The 20486-nt window shown below is 34.8% G+C and overlaps 1 protein-coding gene across 6 annotated transcripts in view; it reads right to left on the minus strand.

Annotated features, from left to right (window-relative positions):
- LOC134137921 (regulating synaptic membrane exocytosis protein 1) overlaps nt 1–20486 on the minus strand; it is a 192244-nt gene that overhangs the window by 132667 nt on the left and 39091 nt on the right. For 5 of the 6 annotated variants that reach the window (XM_062571079.1, XM_062571074.1, XM_062571078.1 and 2 more), the window contains exons 4-11: nt 19118–19217; nt 16748–16871; nt 9931–9977; nt 8946–9058; nt 7808–7938; nt 7308–7479; nt 6975–7131; nt 5709–5780 (exon numbers count right to left, since the gene is read on the minus strand). In XM_062571079.1, the coding sequence (XP_062427063.1) occupies nt 5709–5780; nt 6975–7131; nt 7308–7479; nt 7808–7938; nt 8946–9058; nt 9931–9977; nt 16748–16871; nt 19118–19217 (916 nt within the window). Of the gene's footprint in view, nt 1–5708; nt 5781–6974; nt 7132–7307; nt 7480–7807; nt 7939–8945; nt 9059–9930; nt 9978–10382; nt 10440–16747; nt 16872–19117; nt 19218–20486 lie in introns of all 6 variants that reach the window. The other variant, XM_062571073.1, reaches the window with a different exon arrangement.

Raw genomic sequence — 20486 nt, forward strand, 5'->3', positions numbered from 1 at the left:
TCCATTTAGCATATTGTTTGCCTTGATACACATTTTGAATCGCGTCCTAAACTAGATAATGAACATACAAAAGATGAACTGCTTTCAAACAGGTGCCCATCATCTTTCAGACTTCAATTGCTAACTTCCTGACATCTGACAAGAATCCTATCCTCACTGGCAGAAAATTTGTCACTTCCCAAATTGTTTAGGTTCCAAAATAAGCATTTTGCTACTTCTCTGAATTTGTCTAACTTCAGTTTCCTATATCTGTCCCTGTAACATTTATTCTCTTCAGCTAAAAAAACAGCCTGTATCAGAAATCTTCTCTCTATGCAGGAAAGGACCATGATGGAGTCATTTCTTTATCTTCAATCAGATAAATTAAGTAAGTTGCTCTTTTTAAGCCTCTTGCTATGATGAGCCAAGCTTTTTTTTGGTCTGTATTTTGTACGATTTGTATAATTCTTGTAGTTCTTTTCTGACCTTTTAAGAAATTTGTTACAGCCATCTTAAAAGTATAGACTGGACAGAATCAGTATTGGGCTCGGTCATGTTTACAGTGAAACTCAATAACCCATTTCACTGCAAGTCTGAAGCCTGATCATAAACATCAGAGGCATCCAGGCTTTTTTTTTCCCCAAACTAGGCATCAGTTTACTGATCTATTCTAATAAACATCTAACCTATCTGAACGCATTATCTTAACACTAAACCTGAAGGAAGATATTTTTAAAAAGTGGTAAGTAATCCTAGGATCAGAACATATTCCACCACAGAACAGACTCATCTAAATAATATATAAATGAGAAAGGAGACGTATTAAATTATGCATTTCATAATGCTAGGAACTCTAAGACTGTTTTCTCTGATTATATAACTTACAAAATCACAGGCTGAAGAACTATGGTTATCTTTTCCAGTACTGAGCAAAGGTGAAAATTATCCAAATATAACTGAAAAGCATTTAGGTGTTGCAGTGTCCTACACCAGCCTCCAGTCTTATGCCAATTTTCCAGCAACTTTAGTCTCTAAAAAATAGATCGGCTTCAATAATTTCTTCCTAGCATTTATCGTTACAAGTATGAGATAAAAAAGACAGGTGGGATGTAGACAGTGCTGACGAAAAGGATGACTAGACAGTTTTACTATGGACTTTTTGGTAACCATCAGAACTAGAAAGCATGTGCAGACAGGCCTTTGCAAACGCAGCTATCATTTTGTCTAATTCTTGCTTCTTATACTTGGTACTAGCCAGGGTTGGTGTGAGAGCATGGGACATACCTTTTTTCTTCCATTTGTTGAATCAGGGGGAGGGGGAGGTCAAAAAATCAGGGAACCAGGAAGCATTATGACTTTTGATGGAACATTGAGGGTTGAATCGGGCCCAGAGAAAACTGCTCTTAATAAAAAAACATATCACATAGCTCAGAAACAAACAACATCAGTTACCGTTATGCTGTGTGCACATGTATACTGTTCTCAGACTACACTGCTTTTGACATCAGAAATAATGAATGTGCTTTCATAGTTAAATAAGTGACACTACCCAAGCTTGGGGGGGGCTGGTGTTATCTGAAAAACAGAAGAGGGATGGACAAAAATGCCCTTCTCAGAGAGCTCACCCATAGCTATATACTCAGCAAATGCTTGCCACATGGGTGTTTTTAGTAGCAAAGGCTAGTGAGTGCTGAGTGCAAGACAGGCCTGTGAAAGTTGATGGCATGCATTGAAGTATCTACACAGGGGACTAGCAAAATAAAGGACACCAATGTTTCACAGGTTTTGATGTACTGTGATGCTGAAATATTCTTCTCTCCTGAAAAAGAGTAAAATTAGAAAAAAATAGGAAGCTCTTGCTGACATCAGGACAAGGACTGGGTACAAATTTTGAGGGAAGATTGGGTTTCCCTCAGAAAGATTGCAATGGATATTCTCTCATCTTGAACACTAAGGTTGCTGCTGAAGATGGACCTGTTTTTTTGTTAGAAGAAGACAAAAGACTACAGCAGACAGGAACTGGAAGTGTTCTCTCTCCCAGGATGACTAAATCTGAGCTATATCTGCTAAAAGATACTTCATTTTCTGAACAAGCTTGCTTGAGAGAAAATCCCATCTCTTTGATCAAAAAGAACACTAGTTTACACTTATTTGAAAACCAAAATCAAAACAATCTAAAACGTCTTTCCAAGATTTAAGCAACAAAATACATTTTAGGTTTTTTGAATATAAATTTCATTTTAAAGTATAATTATAGAATATCTCTAATCCATCTAAAGAACTATACTGAGAGTAAACCTATACACCCATACATCTGGTATCCAAAGATAATTTTTTGCTATGTATTTTTCATAGTTAAGTTGTCTGGGAGACAATATCGGACATCTGTGCATCCTGTGTACACAAGACTTACAGAACAGAGAGCAATAGCAAACATCTTTCAGTTTAAATATTAGTTGAAGTATTGTCATTTGGTCAAATTGTATCCATACTTCTACAGTGACTCACAGTGACAGAACAGTAACATTTCCTAATATACTCAAATAAAAAGGCTCTCCAGGGTGAGCAGAGAATTTTTTGCATGGCCAGCGTGATAGCAGCAATAAAGCTTATGGCAGTTTATGCAGAAGTTTCTCAGTTGCTCATGGGAAACTCTCAGGTGTGATATGGAATGGAAGCTGCATGGAGGATGAAAACAGTTCTAGCAAATGCTCTGATAAAGTCTCTGTTATTTCTCAAAAATGGACAATACAGAAAATGACAAGGCATTACTGTCACCCTGCTGCTACAGGAGGAAGGTAAGTACAATACAATCATTTATACAATTATATATTTTATATATTATTGCAATATACAAGATGATAAATGTGGGCAGTAGAATTATATAAATATAAAGAATGTATGTGTGATAGGACAGAAGAAAAATATTTTTTTAAAAATATTCTGTAAAACTGCCATTATTTTTTATGCAGCTGTCTTTGCTTCTGTCTACAAACAGCGATTCTTTGCAGCTGCTGAAAGCTCCATGAAAACAGTCCTCCCTAATACTACTAAATGCTAATGCTGCATTTGCTTTAGTGATTGGTATCAAATTTGAAATTATAGTTAAGAATTTCCAATAAATATGTGAAATTAACCACAAAATTTTCATCATTACTTGTGCACTTACAGTGATGATGAAGCTCAGCTTTTGCATTTGTACACTTTGCAGTTATACATTTGTTTCTTTAGAAAATAATCTCTGTGAAAATTTTGAGATATTAAGAAGGCAAAAAACAGTCTGTTCTGAAAATCTATTCTTCTCTTAAAATAGTCTAACTGTAAGAACATACCTTTGATAAAGGTAGAGCTTCTTATCGTATACAAGCAGCAAGATTGGTAATGTAAGCAAATAAACAGTAAAGAAAGGAGGGGGGCTTTTTAAAAAAAATGCTTTATATTTTTGATTATATACTGGGAACTGAATTTTGATATTCTTATTTCTGATGAGAAGGAATATCTTAATCCTAGACCTATTCTAGTTGAAGTCAACAGAGACTCCGCCAAAATGGTCCAAGTGTGCATGCGGGCTGCGCTGAGATCCGACGTTACGGAGGGACGTGGCTGTGCACCGCTCCCTGATGACGCATGGGAAATCTGGACCTGAGAGCAGCAGTGCACTCTGGTGATGTCCGTGACTTTCAGAGGGATGGGGAGGAGGAGAAGTTTAGATCCTGCAGCACAAGGAACCTCCATACAACTTAGTTGTAACAGAAAAGACTGTTTGGTGGAGAAAATACTAAGAGTACCACTTTGTGCAAATAAAGCTAGCAGGTCACAGTCTTAAAAGATTTAGCAATGTGGTAACTAAGGAAAGATGTTGGATAGAAAGGCAGAAACACAAATCTGATCTTGGTGCCCATGCACGTTTGTGAATCTGTGCCTGAGTCTTGCGCAATGCAGCAGACAATGGGACCAGCAATGTTTTCCAGCTCTAGCTGCAAAATACATTTTCCTATGCTTTCTAGTTTGTCACACATCAGTGATTTATGACCGAAATTTTCTTTGCCCACAGTGTCTAAAGTCCACCTCATTATAGGGATTCAGGCTGCGCAGATAAAGAAGGCACGTACTTGTAAGTGTATCCACTTATCTCATAGGAATCACAAACAGATGGACTCCACCCACATCTGACAAAAAATGTACCCATTAAGCTCCAAAAATACACATTTGTATTTTGTCAGATCAGCTGCCAGAATGCCTCTGACTAAGGTGACTTTAGAAAAAAAAGTTTCCTCAGCAGGCCCTTCTTATTTCTGTTTAGAGACTCTTACATTATAAATTCTTTTGTGACAGATGAAATCAAAGACATACTTGAGCATGCACAATCCTAAGAAATTTCCATAATAATCATAGTTACTTGATATGTATAATAATGAATATAATCGAATGTATTCAGTAGTCATTTTAATTTTGAATATTTCCTTTGTCAGATGGAAAATGGTTTATTTCAAACGGGAAATGGATGTCTTGAGGAACTGGCAGCTGAGAAACGCCTCTGTTCTTAATATGGCATACTGAAATCTTCCAGATAAGTAAGCCTACATGGATATACCAATATCTATATTACCAACTAGAAAAGCAAAATAATAAACAGGAAAAAGTAAATGGAAATATACGATTTGTTTTCATTTGAAATGTTCCCTCTCAGCTGATGGAAAATTTTCAGGATTAACTACCCATTAAGCCAGCTATTGTTACTGGAGAGAATGGAATTAATTCCCCTCTTAGTTACTCAGGTGCAAATGTATTAAAGCAAGGTAAGAATGAAATCACATAAAAGGAAGGGGAATTTGGCTCACTAAATATCAAAATAATACTGCCATAATAAAATAACTATTTTTTTAAATCAATATATAATGAATAAAAAGTCATCAGGTTATTTTAAACACTGATCAATAAAACCGAGAACTTTCTAAATGCCACCAAAATTTAACTGAATAATTCTCATCAGGAAAATTCACAGAAAAACTGATTTAGTATATGGAATAATGTAATTTAATAATGGATTTAGTAATGGAATAATGAATTTCCAGTGAGTTTGGGACAATTGGGAGACATTAATCTGATCTGTGGCAAAGTCTAACGAAATAGAAATATCTGGCATCAAAAATGATCCTCAAAATTTAGTGTCTGTAAAGGGTGCCATACTAAAAGTTAAAATCATAGTCTCCACAAATATGCACTTATGAACATTTAGGGTAATGGCAGTTCATGAAGCTCATGAAAACTCTAAAAGATATAGCCATGCTACATGCATCTTACTCTACAGCCATGCATTTTCAATATAGTCCATGGAAGACTGCATTATATCTAAATTTCAAGCAAAAAGCAAAATAAAAAAATGCTTGCAACAAACACTGAAATCTTTATTCTTATTTTAAAGTTGGAGTTAAATATCTAAATTTTAATAATGCTTAGAACATTATGGAGCAACTTAAACAATTTTGAACCATCTAATGATTCACATATGAAGAATGGTATGTAAAAGAAATATCAATGAAAGAATACTAGAACCTTTTAATTCTCTATAATTTAAAAGGACAAGTACCATGGAATAAACAGTAAAGCTACTTTCTCCACAAGGCACTTTCCAAAATTAGTATCCTTAACAATTTGAAATGTCATAATGAAAAAACAAACAAGCAAAAAAGAAGAAGAAAGCAGGACCATGCTGTTCACCCACGCACCTGGAGGAACAACTCCAATACCATCATCAACATCATAATCTGAGATGTCACTATCACTGATTGGCCGAGATCCTGCACAACAGTAAGGTAAACAAATACCTGAACATCTGGGCATATTGTAAAATGTAAAAATATATTCTTTTAAAGTATTGCTAAAATTCAAAAGATAATCTAAACTGTAAACAATACAGGAGGAGAACTAAACTGCCTTGATTTGCAGTGATGTTTCAGGAGACAGCTGAGCCAACTCAACAGCTTAATACTGCTGCTGCAGCCTCTTCTCCCCTTCTCCTTCCCCTCCTTCCTCACTAATCTTCTACTAGGTCAGCTCAGCTCACTAAACCAGCAAAATGCTAACTCAATATACAGAAAAATGAACACTTTTTCAGTGAGCTGAGTAAGCTGAACCAGCCTGCTGAACTGGAAAGGAGATGTGGTGCAATATAGTGAGAAAGGGGAAGAGGACAGAGCTTTTAGGAAAGTTCAGAAATCTCACAAAAACTAAGCTCTCATTTGCTATCTCTATGTATTCTTATGCGGTCATTATAACCATATCACATTTCTAAAATCTATTCTTGAATGTGCCTCTATTTGCTATGCATTGGCTGGAATTAATGACACTTATATTGAAGAAAAATCAGAAAAATAGCTCTGGATCATACTTAAAAAACAATCCTCTATGACCTATTTATTTCTAAATTACTTTAAGTTAAATGAATAGAGAAGCTAAAATATTCAAATATTTCAAAATATTCATTACTTTAATAAGCATTATACAAACGTGCTATCAGATTCCTGAAAAAATAGCTCTTTTCAAAAACAACCATACCTGCCAAAACACATACAGAACTTCTCTTTACTGCAAAAGCATGCTTCTCATCCATAAGTATATTGGAGATGGAACTACTACATACTGCAAACTGGTTTTAGATCTCACAAGTCCTTCACACTTTTCTCTTTTAAAACAAAAACTTTTAATTACTACCAAAGAATCTGGTAATGATGAACCTCATCTTGTATTTAAGAGGAGAGTTATGCAAATAAATGTTCTAACAATTCTCTTTTGCTAGTGAAAACCAAAACAATTTCAACAGGTTTCACATACATAGAAGCTCTACATCGACATGTCCTAATGTCACAATTTCACATCTCTTTTGTGCCATTGTGACATTATTGTCATGTCAAAAGACTTTGAAATAATATTTTTACCTTGTACATGAAAATTCTAATTTAAAATTTTAAAAGATGAATGGAATTTGGACATACTTTGTAATTTTTTGCTAGAACTTTCTCCGCCATGGACATGTCTTCTTGGCATGAAGGGTGATGGTTGAGGCAGAGGTAGTGAAGATTCATCATGTGTCTGTAGTTTATACCAATGTGGTTCATCATCTAAAAGTGCTGTCTCCAGCTCTATAAGAATCTAGCAGAAAAATTATAAGGTTTAATTTTACTTTTAAGGAATGATAAAATTAAGTAGCATGCCCACATAACAGAAACACATATATAAAATACATACATACATATATGTATATATGTATGTATGTATTCAAAATAAATAAATTATGAACTAATGAGAAATGCAATTCTATATGTCACCTCTCCAAGAAATTCACTTTCTTCTTCTTGTACTCTTGGCTGATCCCATACAGTTATTTCAAGCATTCGTTCTCTAAAATCTCTACGATGCACGTGTGAGTAGAGAAAAGTTTGGTTCCATTTTGGTTCTAGACTTTTCTTTACTGTTTTGGTCCTCCTTTTACTTTTATCGCTGAAACATAAATATTTCTTGTAAAATACATGTAGAAATAAATCACAAAATGCCATCTACTTACTATCACTTACTGTTTTCATTCTTTCTGATCTGATAATGCCTAAAAGAGAAAAGTATTTTTTCTACAGTAGCTCACGTCCATCCAAATATCCACAGAGTTAATCTGATAATGGATTGTAGACCTTGTGTGCAGTTTTTCCTGCATTTAATCTAACTTTAACAAATTATATAAAGGAATTCTTTAATTTGTAAGCATTAATTTTACACTTGATTCAATAATTTACAATGGTCAAATATAAAATAGATTTCTAAACTGAAAAACTACCTTCTATCTGGAAGAAAATACATTTTTACATAGGGATTCCTAGGTCGTCCATCTACTCTTGGTGGCAAATCTGTTGCTTGCAGAACATTTACTATTAACTGATGTCCAACTTTGTCATACCACAGTTTCACCTATAAGAATCAAGTTACCAGAAAATATTAATCAAAATGAGAAAAAAAATGAATGTTCATACTGCATCACATTAACTAGAACCTAAAAATAAGTATTTTCTCAAGAGACAACAAAATATATCTTACTTCAAATCAATATTATTTTGTTAAGCTAGATAGCAAAGATTTGCTATTATACCAAAGACTTTTGTATCTACCAAAGCTGAGTAAAATGGTGGTGCCCCACTGTACTTACACTGTTTACTGTACTCCCTGCAAAATCATTTATTTGCGAGTCCAAGGAAGTGAGTATATGTCTTAGCTCTGTACCATAAAAGTTACATTTCAAATGGGAATCCCAAACTGCAGCAAAGGTTGAGGCATGGCTGAAACCATCTACCCTGATTTGTCATCTTGCAAACCTCCTTATAAAAAGTATATTATACAGCTAAATTATTTCTTAAAAGAATCGTAGCATCATGACATACTCAGAAATTAATATAAGCTACATCCTCAGAAATTAACATAATTGCTAAGTGATTTCAGTCTTTTAGAGACTCTTAAGTATTTACAAATCAAAGGCTCACAATATCTTTAATAAGCACGGCTTCAATTAGCATTACAGAGAACTCCATGATGCACTGTTTATCTAAATTAAAATGCATTACTGACTGAAGAGTATAACATTTACAAGAACACAGCTCTTCAAATGATCCCATAAAGAAGATTAAGTGGTACTAAGCCTGTTATCTGCAGATTACTGGACATGCACAAAATAGTTACTGTTTGCAATGTAGAGGGTACAACGACAACAAGCTACAAGGCACTTTCATGGGCTCTTCATAAATGAAAGTCATATGACAACAACTTTATCTCCAGTATGATTACAGTAATGGTTTGTGAATGTGTTTCAAAAACATTTGAAACCTGTTGGACCTTATCAGAGAATGTGGACAGCCCCTGGACTAATGCTTGAATCAGTCTACTACATTTGCATTATTAACTCAAGAAAAACAAAATATGCTTACAGAAAGCTGCCCTGGTAAAACCTGCGGTGCATCCCTTAGAGCTCCAGGGCTGGTTGGAGATATAACAGAAATAGAAGGCCTTTCCATCTTCTGCGATTCAAAAGAACTTGAACCTAAAAAACACATGAGAAACTCATGAACTTTCCATCTGAAATTTTGAAGTCAATTTGGATAATTTATGAATTGTCTTTTCTTTGAATTGAATAAAGCTTGCATAAACAGTAGGACTCTAGATAAGTAGAATGTTAAACTGGTGTAGGTAAGCTGATAGAAAAGACTGGCTGGCCCCCTTATCCCAGATTAAACCTGTCATTTTCTATTCTGCTCTAAATAACATATTGGAAAGGTGCTTCTCATATAACACTGACACATCAAACAATATGTTTTAACCAAAACATTCTCCACAGACAGAATTATGCATGTGAAATCTTTGATGAATAAGTCCATATTTATTGTGCAGTTTATACTTCCAGTAGCCTCTGGAATGTAATTTCCATTCCCAAGGAGTAGAGATGTAGCAATGTGGAGGAGCAAGACACATGACTGGCGTGGAGGGTATTCCTGCCAAAGTAGTCTAGTTCTCAGCCAGTGCAGCAGAGCCCTCACTAGCGTGGACAAGCTCATTACGGTAAGGTGCAGCACTGCAACAGCATTCAGTGGCCCTGCAGGGCTCTCACACAGTGAATAACTGTTTCGGGGCATAGATTTACCAGTAGACAGTCTTGAAATGCAAAAAGTATACACCTGTATGGCCCTAACAGCATGCGATACAAAAGCAAACAATAAAATCCTGCCAACATTTGAAATCAGTATAGCTTTTAATCAAAAGAATATTGCTTCAAATTTCACACATAAACAGAAAATACATTGAATTTTTTCATATAAAATCCTAGGATCTTTCAAAGTTTCCCAGCACTTAGCTTTCAGAAAATTTGTAGTTGAAATGATTATACTTGATAAAAGACCTTAATTAGTGCGTACTCACTAGACTCTAGTGGGGGATGAGAACTCTCAGGAATCCGTGGAATATCACTAAAACATGAATATACGTATAATAATTAGAAACAACTGAAATGACCTCCTGCTATAACAAATAAAATGGTTATGGGACACTTCTTTCAGAAACACAGATTTGTTTTTGTTCTAATATATCAGGGAATAGAGGGGAAAGAAAGGGGAAATATTTAGACAGTCAACCGGTTTCCACTAGTGTTCATGAAAATTTTAATAATGCCAAACTACTATTTCTTTCTAAATGAGGAACTAGAAGAAGTAACAATGTGAGCACTACAATGTTAATATTGTGGATAGATTCCACAATATTTTTACAAGTAAAACAACAAAGAGCTTTTATGAAAGGAAAAGTAGTAAAAGGGACTATAGCTACTGATGTTCAACTATTTTGGAAAAAAGAAATAAAGAGATAGATTAACTCACTAGTAATTTTTATACAAACGTCTCAACGAGTTCACAGAATGAAAGTGGTGAAAATTTCTTACAATAACAAAGAGAAAAAGCAAGCAACATGAGCAATGTTAAACCAAAAAGAAAAATGCATTTCTTCAAAGGCTAAAAATCACCACACAGCATATTACAAATGAATATGGTCCTTTTTCTGTATACACATACAAGTACCTAGCATAAAGATATATATGTATATTCAAAAATCAAACTGGTTAAGTCCATATACATTGATTGAAATTTTGCCATCAACAAAATTACCCTTCCATCAAAATCTGGATGATATTAGCTCCTGGCTCTATTCTTTTCTCTGCACTGATGGAAAATACATTGCAAAAGTAAGAAATGACTGCTATTGTACAAAAGTTAGTAAACTGTGGCAGGAAAATAGAAACAGAGCTCTTAAATGAGTTACTTAGGAAGATTCTTCATCAAAATAAAATGATATAAACTTAAAACTACAATAATGTTTCTAAACAATATTTACAAGATTTGAAGTATTAAACTGGTCATTTTAAAGGTGTGCAGGCATTTCTCTGTTCAGTGAAACATTAATTTACCGACTTGGAAATCAGTAAAACTAAGGCTCCAAGGTGTATATGACATTGCCAAAAAAAAGAAACAGATGCCTACATCAGAAAAACCGTGTAAGAGTGCCCATCTCTTTGAATTCCACTTCCAAATAAATACAACTGAATTTCAGTAAGAACAGCTACTGACACTGCACAGACACTTTGAAAATCTTAGCCCAGATGCTCAATCAACTAGTCATAAATCTGCACTTCAGGTCCTCTTATTTCTGGTCTGTGTGCTTAAATAAAGCCTATCTGCTCCCCCAGCCAATACCTCACTTCAGCTTCCACCTCATATCACTGAACAAGAATGTGCTTCTCCTTGTCTTGACTTCCTGGTTCAAGAGTAATGTGGTTTTCTCAAATTCATGGAAACATAATGGTATTATTCATTCTCGACATGGCATATTATTGTTTCATGAAGATATATCCAAAAACACAGCAGGTCTGTCGAGTAGATTTTTGTCTTTTAACATTTGCTTTCTTCAGTTCTCATCACTCAAATATTTATTCAAGATATTCAAACTGATTTATCTGTTCACTATGACATTGTTTGTACTTTTTTTCTTGTGCTAGAATATGAACACTCCTCTCCAATATAGCTTTATTTGTATTAATATCATATTTAAGATAAAAGTGTTTAAACAGTTTAAAAAGAAAGTTCAACCTCTAGAGTCAAGTTACATATGCCTGGCTTGCTGGAGAAAGACAATAAAACACATTCATTTCAACTTTTCTTGTATCGTCCATGATACAGTGCAAAAAGCTTTGGGGGAGCACAAAAAGGCGACTAAAACTAAGCCCAGAGAATGATTATGTACATATAAGCACTTAAGAATTGATTCGCTTTTACACTAACGCCCCTTTACACTATTAGACTGATACAGACCAGTCTAATAATAAGAGAATACAAGAATCAGATTCACAGAGTTTACCAGAGAAAAACTCAGTATTACTCTGCAGACAAAGACGCTATACCATGAGAGAACTGGTCAGGATGACAGTATTTTCTCCATTTAAAGCCAGTAATACAAAAGTCTTTTTGTATGATTTTGTACATTCACCAGGCAAAGGTAAGTGACAAAAATAACCTGATCTTTTTAAAGACTATACACATCTGACAGGAAAGAACCAATAGTACAATTTATAATATGTTTTTCTAAATTCTTCATAATTCTTACGCAAAACTCACCGAAACAGAGGAATCTAGAAGATACATTTGCAGACAAAATGCGTGGTTTGCAATAGAAATATTATTTGGCAACTTTCTCACCCACCCCTTTCATCTCCACTGTAGTAGATCACATTCACACTTAACAAATCCCTAAAACTTTGTGCTACAATGGAGAGTATTTTGGTTTTTTATTACTGTTAGGAAATCTTCTCTTCTATATAAGTATGTCCACTACATTTATCTTGTTTAAAATAACACAGAAATGTGAGACATAAAAAGTAGAGAAATCAATTAACTAAGTATGCAATACAATGCCAATCATAAAACTTGTGGTACATTATTCTAACAAGCTCTATCATACACAGTTCTACTTTATAAGTGCTATCAATTTCAAAATTTGCATGAAATAATTTAAAGCTATAGTTGTATCAGTATGTGAATTTCTTATAAATTTAATAATCTAGTTTATATAATCACTTCTTAAATATTATATGCCCACAAGAACAATTATTGGTGTACTGGATTTTGTCAAATGTATGAGTGATCTTTTCTTTTAAATGTTAGCATTCTAATTAAAAAGAAGTTTCTAAAAATAAATTTGTATCTAAAGCATGCAAAGTAGCAAAATGATTCTTATCTAGACTATTATTATTTTGGATTGCAGGAAATGTTCTGACATCATTAATCACAAAACTGCATTTTAGAAGAAATAGCAGAAACCTTACGACTTAAAATATTCAAAATTAGACTAGCCAAAACAATGGTAAAAAGTATGGCGTAGTTAAAGCACTTACTCAAAATGGGAACAAAATTTTACTCTGCTTTCAAAGCAATGGGAATGTCAGAAACCACGCAGTAAAGAAGTGCCTACACTAAACTGTCTCTTAGTCTCTACTTTGAAAGGCAAAGCTAACACTAAGTCTTATTCGATATTACGTAGGAACACCTATTGTCCGACCCTTCCACTCCTCCAGGACTACCTAAATCCGTACCTGGAGCTGCGGTTGAGACCGACTGTTGGGTGCAGACGGGTGGTTCGTGAGCATCCGGAGTCAATCACCGCTTCGTAAAGCACATGCACAGCTCTTTCCAATTTCTCTGAGGACTAGGGAAGCATCATCCTCTACAAGTTCTATTTTCAGAGTTCCTGTCCCCAACACTTGTCCTCCTTTTCCCCAAACCTTCCTTTCTCACCAGGACCTGCAGCTCACTCAACCCGCAGCCGGCACTGGCGATAGCGCGGGAGCAGCTCCCCGGAATTCAGCACTCGCTGCTTTGTCCCGGCTCGAGCCGCTTGCGAGGTCGCGGAGCGCAACCCCTACTACACCAGAGAAACAACTAATTGGCACTGATAATAACATCCGTGGAAATCCAAGCAAAGACAATTATAATCAGTCAAAGAAAACAGAAAAGCAAAAAGCATTTTTTTTTCTTTTAACCTGTGCTAGCTCACATAAGCTCACCGGAAGGCACAAGAGACAGTTAGTTACCACGCCAAATTCCTTCTCTGAGCAGGATGCTGCCACAGGACTTTCTATGTTGTCTTATCTTAACAGCCCCTTGTGTTTTTATGCATATTCATAGGTACTTTCTCCACTCATATTTAGATGTCCAACCCCTTAATTCCACTTTTTATAGGTTACTTACCTACCTTGCGTTGCAATCATTAGCATTGACGTCAATTAGTTCCTATGGTGTTTCTATGGTATTATTGTGGTTATACAGTTTATTGTTATGCCTTCATCTGTTAATAGCACCACATTTTTCACATTTTCTCTAATAAACATCCTACAATTATCCATTACTCATAATTACATTTGCTGATAGACAGAGAAATCCAAATTTACAAGACTAAGCAAACTGTTTAGGCATCAATTTTGTAACTTGCAGTCATCTAATTTGTGCCCTTACAGACAGTCCTCCACTTAAGTCAAACTCTGTCATATTTGGGCTTTTTAGACCTAATATGCTAGGTCTTTTAAAATAAAGGCCATCAAATGTGCTGGTACATTATTTGCATTATTAATACTGAGAGATGAAAACACTTAAATTATGCAGACAAAATATCATTTTTCAGGTCTTTTGGGAATTTGTTTCCTCACAGGAATTTTAGACGTAATGGATTACCACACTCTGCTGCTAGCGATTAGATCAAATTTTGCTGAATCAGCACCTACTGCAGACTCACTGGCTCGAGTGAGACACTTTCATGAATTTGAAATGCCCACATAATTCAGATAACAAGACAGGGAGAAGCTACGAAAAAAAAAGAAGAGGTAACTTATCATCTAAAACAAAAAGTTTTTGATTATATAACCCAATTCACCTACATCATTATTAAAAAAAAAGTCTTTTTTGATAACCCACATAAATATTTCTTCTGTTGTATATGCTGACTTTAATTTTGCTCTTTTTAAATGATAGACAGGTAAATCCCAATCTGATACAAAAAGAAGACTTTGATTCTTTATTATTGAGGAAAGGAGATTTTTTAAATTTCAAAGTTATATGCTCTAGTCCATTTGTGATATTTTTTGCTCTCTCTCTCTCAAAACAAAAGGCTTTAGCCAAGACACAGTTCCACTCAGGAATAAAGATGTTATGTTATGCAAATACTTCCACACCAAGACTCATTTTGTCTCATAAGAAAAGTGCAATCTGATGTGGTCTATTTTTGCCTCTGTCTGGAAAGAAATATGCATGGTCGCTCAAAGCAAAACATTATATTTTTCTAATTTCAGAGTGCACTTCTGCAAACAAAATTCACTGATCAGATTTAGAAATATTCTTTAATATGGAAATCCTTTTCAATCTAAGAAATTAGACTGCACTCTGCATTCGGTGTCTCAGTTTAGCAATTGTAATATTTTCCCTGTTTTGATTTTTTCTTCAAGAATATGCTACTGGAATATCTTCATTTTGTACATCTTTTTTGAAGTTATGTTTATAAATTCATAAATTACAATAATTCCTTTGTTTTAGTAATCAAACTATCTTAAAAGTCTAGGGATACATGACATTTCTTAATGCCTCAATAGTAATAAATATATCTAAAATTCATCTACATAAAATGGCAATGTAGCACTTTCTTTTTGTAAAAATTGTACAAAATATTTTTCAGGTTTTCCTTCAGCTGAGACAGAGTTCAAGACAGGTCTAATGGAAAACATTCTTTTTTTCTGCTGCTTTAAGGACATGAAAATCCAGATTTTTAAAAATCTCCTTATGGCATTTTTTAATTATAAAGTTTTAGGTGTGAATCTGCCATTTTCAGTCAAGAATATCTCCTAATTTATCCGACAAAAGAATGCAAAATTAGGTTTCTACTCCTCCACAGTCTCCATCTGGATGGTAATTCTAGCTTCTCAATAATCAAAATCATTGCATCAAGCTTTCATTTTCCATTAAAAGGTCAAACTTATAACTGAAATTGGTAACGAACGTTAATTTTATTTAAAGACTGTTAACGGTGATCACCACTAAAAAGGCAGAGTTCATCTGCAAAACAGTTACGTTTGCGTAGTACAGACGAAATCGAATCAAAAGCAATGTGAAATAAATGTAGACGATGACTGTTTTAGTTAAAAAAAAGAAATACACTTTACATTTCTAAAACTAAAAAAAATGTCAAAAAAGATTTGAGAGACAGAATAATATTATTTGGATGAACCTACGATGAAAACTGACGAACTGCAGACAGATTTACGCCTTTTTACTTTGTTTCGAAAGTAGCCAGTAGTCACTCCTGGCTGCCCATCGCGTGAGAGGGGGCCAAAACACACGGCGTACGGTTCACGTCGTAACCTGCACCTCGTAGCTCGCAGCGGTCCGAGCAGCGTCGCGCCAGGGACGGGCTGCCCCGGGGGACGCGGAGCGGCGGAGACCGCCGGCGAGGCCACCCGCTCGAGCTTACCAGCTGAAACGGATCTCCCGACTCTTCCGACGCCTATTTGGGAACTCAATGCTAGAAGAACCGCTGCCAATAAACTCAATCTTGGATTTAGTATAAACAAACATTAAGAGTATAAAATTTCACATTATTTTTTTTATTAATATTATGCCCATAAACATAAAAATACCATTATGTTTCCATTTTTGATTCTGATGACAGTATTACTTGAAATTATATATAGTCTTTTCAAATATTTTTTTCTTTTTTCTTTCTAAAAAGTATTGATTTATTTCATATTCTAAAATGCTCAGTGTTTGCTGAAGCTTTCTTCTACTCACTAATACTCATGTAAGTTACTCTGATTTAACAAAGTTAAGAGCCTGACAAATAGGTTTTACTCACTTGTAAGTCCACCTGCTTTTGCCTTTCTTAATTCATCGTAAACAATAAAAAACAATTTTCTTTTGCCATTTGGCAAAAACCTTGTCAGTATTTTGACCATACAGAAATATTAATATATATCACTGTACAGATCCAAGATTGTAATAGGCAGTAAAGAAAATGCAATATACACAATATTAATAACAAAAGATGAATCATTCCATTATTAAAAGATAAAAGCTACTGAACTCACAAATAATCTCTTTAAAAGTTGCATTGGTAGAAGTAATAACTATGCGTAAGGTGCAAGTCTTTAGCTTACCCAATAGGTCTTGAAACAATAATTTCAACTTGAGGTTCTGATTTTGATTCTAAAATAATGTTGTAAACTTCTTCATTTGTAGCTCCAGGCAAGGGTTTACCATTCCATTCTAGAACTTCATCCCCTTGAATTTAAAAACAAGTTTATCTCATTTCCATATTCTTTTACAATGAAGTGCAAAGCATTCATGAAATCAAAAGTAACTAACTTTCATTCCCCAAAACAAAATAAATTAAACTACTGTGTTGAAATAAGGAAAAAGTTTTGAGTCACTATCAGGGCTCCTTTCTCAGAACACTGCTTCGATTAGTAGTGCTTCTTAGTTAAAGAAACTGTCTGCGGAAACATTAAATATTTCAGAAAAAATATAACATCAGTTGTGAAATGAAAGCACAGAGCTTTAAGAGGTCCTTTATTAACTAGTTGAAATAAACTTTGCAAACAGGTTGATCTTCAAAATTGAAAAGTGTGAATATCTAATGTTAAAACTTTTAAAATCTTGCCTTTTTATTACAATTTATACACTGTGCATTTTGATTTCTCTACAAAAAGGACAGCTTTCTTTGCCCACGTCAAATGAACAAAAAATAAAAGCAAAGAATGAGTCAATGTCTCCAGAGGATGTTGGGGGGGGGGATGGAAAACAAAACACAATGTGAAGTTATAAACAACACTCATTTTAAATTTGCCATCTCTAGAATTTAAATAAATATGTACAGTGAATTGTCCTTTGCCATTACTGTAAAGGGGAGGAAGTCTTTAAATATAGTTTCTAACAAAAATTTCAGTATGTAAAATTAATGCAGAGATTATCACATGATGAGAATTAATGCAGACACTATATTACATTCTCATCTCCCATCATATGCAGTGGTCAAACCTCCACAACCACTATCTATTGTCATGAATAATTTTATTTTACATTTCTTTACTGGGAATTATTTCATGTTTATCAGATTCCGTCTGAAACAACCCTGGCTGCTGGCTTTGCTCCTTTCTGAGGAGATAAAAAGCAAGTGATAGAACTTGGGCTTGTTAATAAACTCAGGAAAATGATCACAAAAACTGACGTCCTAGCTGCCAAGACACGCAGCTTAAATTTCTCTTTATGTTCCATGACTGTCATTCCTTCATCTCCATCTGCCTACATTTTGGTATTTTAAGAAAGGACTCTAAAAAGGATCACAGCAGCTTACAAGGCATTTTGGCTTTTGTTAACACATAAGGGTTTGCAGTATACTGCTGACAGACGTTAATGCTTGCTTGTTGAGGTAAGTTTAATTTTCCACTATGAAAGTAAATTTACTGAAAGTAAATGCTAAAATCATCATAAGCATTAAAAGGAACAACTTTTGTAATTCTTATAATTTAACAGCAAAAACCAACAGAGAGATACGCTAAATTCGTAATACAAAAAGATCACGCGGTTTAAACTTAATTTGCACAGCAATGATAGAACAGGTGGACAATAGCTGAGGATCCCCTGGAGCAACCTGCGAGATATCTGCACTGCTATTTGAGAAATCTAAGCAGCTTTTTTACTAAGGAGAGAGTCACAAGTAGAAGAAAACAAGTTAAAAAAATCTGCAATCTGATTAAAGATAAGATCATCATAGTCAAAATGTTAAATCAACAGAACTGGCTCTAACCATGCTTAAAAATAAAAACTTAAGGCTAGACCCAAATGGAGATTTAAGTGCGAGGACGCTCCTGCTCGTTCTAACTAGGTAGCCAGCTGCCATCAGACGTACTTTTTCTTTTGCTGCTCCAGTTCATGGTCTCCTTGACAGCCTTACGTTTTCTTTTTCACCTAAGAGTCTGTCCCTAAGGCTTTTGCTCTGATTTCTCCTTCAGTGACAGGCACAGGAAAACAGGAAAACACCCTACACTGCTGCAGATTCAGGCGAGCTGAGCTACCTGCTCTCAACTCACACTGCGGTAGCCCAGAGTTGCAGGTAACTTTAAGTCAGCCAAGGAGCTGTTAATAATAAGTAAAATAGTAAAACAACAGTAGCAAGTTTGGTTGCTGCAATGACCCATTTTTAAAAATGTTTACATTGTTTATGTTATAGAGCGTGACAAACAGCTGCTGAGATAGCAAGCAAAAATTTCACTGGCGATACTCAATACTGACACTTCAGCACTAACTAACAACGTCTTGTATTTTTTTCAAATATCTAAGGCACTGGAGTTAATAATAAACTAGAAATGTAAGCATTTTTTGCGTTCCATAAGGGCTGGAAAAATATTTTTCTGTATTTACAAAATATCAGCAAATTACATATCACTTGACTGACATTACTATATATTAACAGCTTCTAAAAGCTGTAAGCCAAGACAATACATTTTGTGTGCAATTGGTTTATTTACCTGCTCTGAGATGCCCCACCACATCAGCCAAGCTACCTTTCTTCACTTTGGTAATGAAGGCACCAAGTCGTCCTAATTCTGTCATTTTCCCTCCAACAACCTGGATAATCATAAATTTGTGAGTTTCCAAGCCACAAGCCAGACATCACATCAAGCATAAATCTATAGAGAGATTATTTTTTTGCATTATTTTTAAACTAAACCTAAATTATGCATAATCAAATTTTTATTTTCAATTTGAGATTTCTAAAGGCTTAAAGAAAAAGTTACATGCACAAAAACACCGGTTCTACTTGAAAAGAAGTAAAATTGTGACACAGAGTTAATAAAATTGAATTTTCTTTTCATATGTTTGCCTAATTAATCTGTTACAATACACAAAGTATTGCAAATTGTTGCAAAAAGAGAGTTTCTTGATAGATAATCAAGAACATGTACTTCATGCAGATAGATAGCTGTTTGGCATGCGCACAAGTGTAAATGGCAGGCTCATCTCAAACCACAGGTATGCAAATCCCAAAACGCAATAGGTACACCAATTAAAATTTTAGTAAATACCCTGCTAAGGAACACATGTTATTAATACACAAGAATATCACCACTAACTAAAAGCAGGCCCTCTCATCCAGACACATGACAAGATAAAACAGTAATTTCTGAGGAATGTATTTCTGAGGAAAAATAGAACCGAGGAGAGTATTCTTTGAGGAAAACTGCATGATATGCAGATAGAGAAAACTGAAAAAGGGTGCCCTTGGCAGATTATATATTGATAAAATATAAAATCAAAAATGTAGTCTTTTTGACATGCTTTTTTCTCCAGCCATCTTAATCTTTCTGTCAGTTGTTTTGTTAGGAATGTCCTGGGTAGAATTTTATTATAAAATGTTCCAGTGAGCAGCGGCTCCTCACTCTTCATGCCTGCATCCTGGTAACTACTGGGAGTTTTAATACAGACATGGTATGTACCCAAGAGGATTCAGAAACCTACCTACCACAAGATACCATGCTAAACTTATCAGTGAGTTGTTTACCTACAGCATCATATATACTACACAAAAATGAGACTTAAAAATCAAATAGAAAAATTAGATTGGAGAGCTCCTTCTATATTAAGATCTTTTTCTCATATGTTAGAAAATGTTTGGAGTCAGCAAAATCAGCCATGTGCTACAAGAATTTTCAGTAGAGTGAAGCTGTACTCATCGTCTATGCCTTGCTCCACACTCCCTCACCTTGAAAAGGATAAATGGAGTGTGCTCTCACCCAGGATATGCCTTAACCAAGTTTGCAAAGCTCCTTCGTGGCTTAATTCCAATCATGCTGAGCAGAGTCGACAAGCCACATCTTCTACTTCATATGTGAGTGC

This window comes from Rhea pennata, chromosome 3 (genome assembly GCF_028389875.1).
Source record: "Rhea pennata isolate bPtePen1 chromosome 3, bPtePen1.pri, whole genome shotgun sequence".
Taxonomy (NCBI): domain Eukaryota; kingdom Metazoa; phylum Chordata; class Aves; order Rheiformes; family Rheidae; genus Rhea; species Rhea pennata.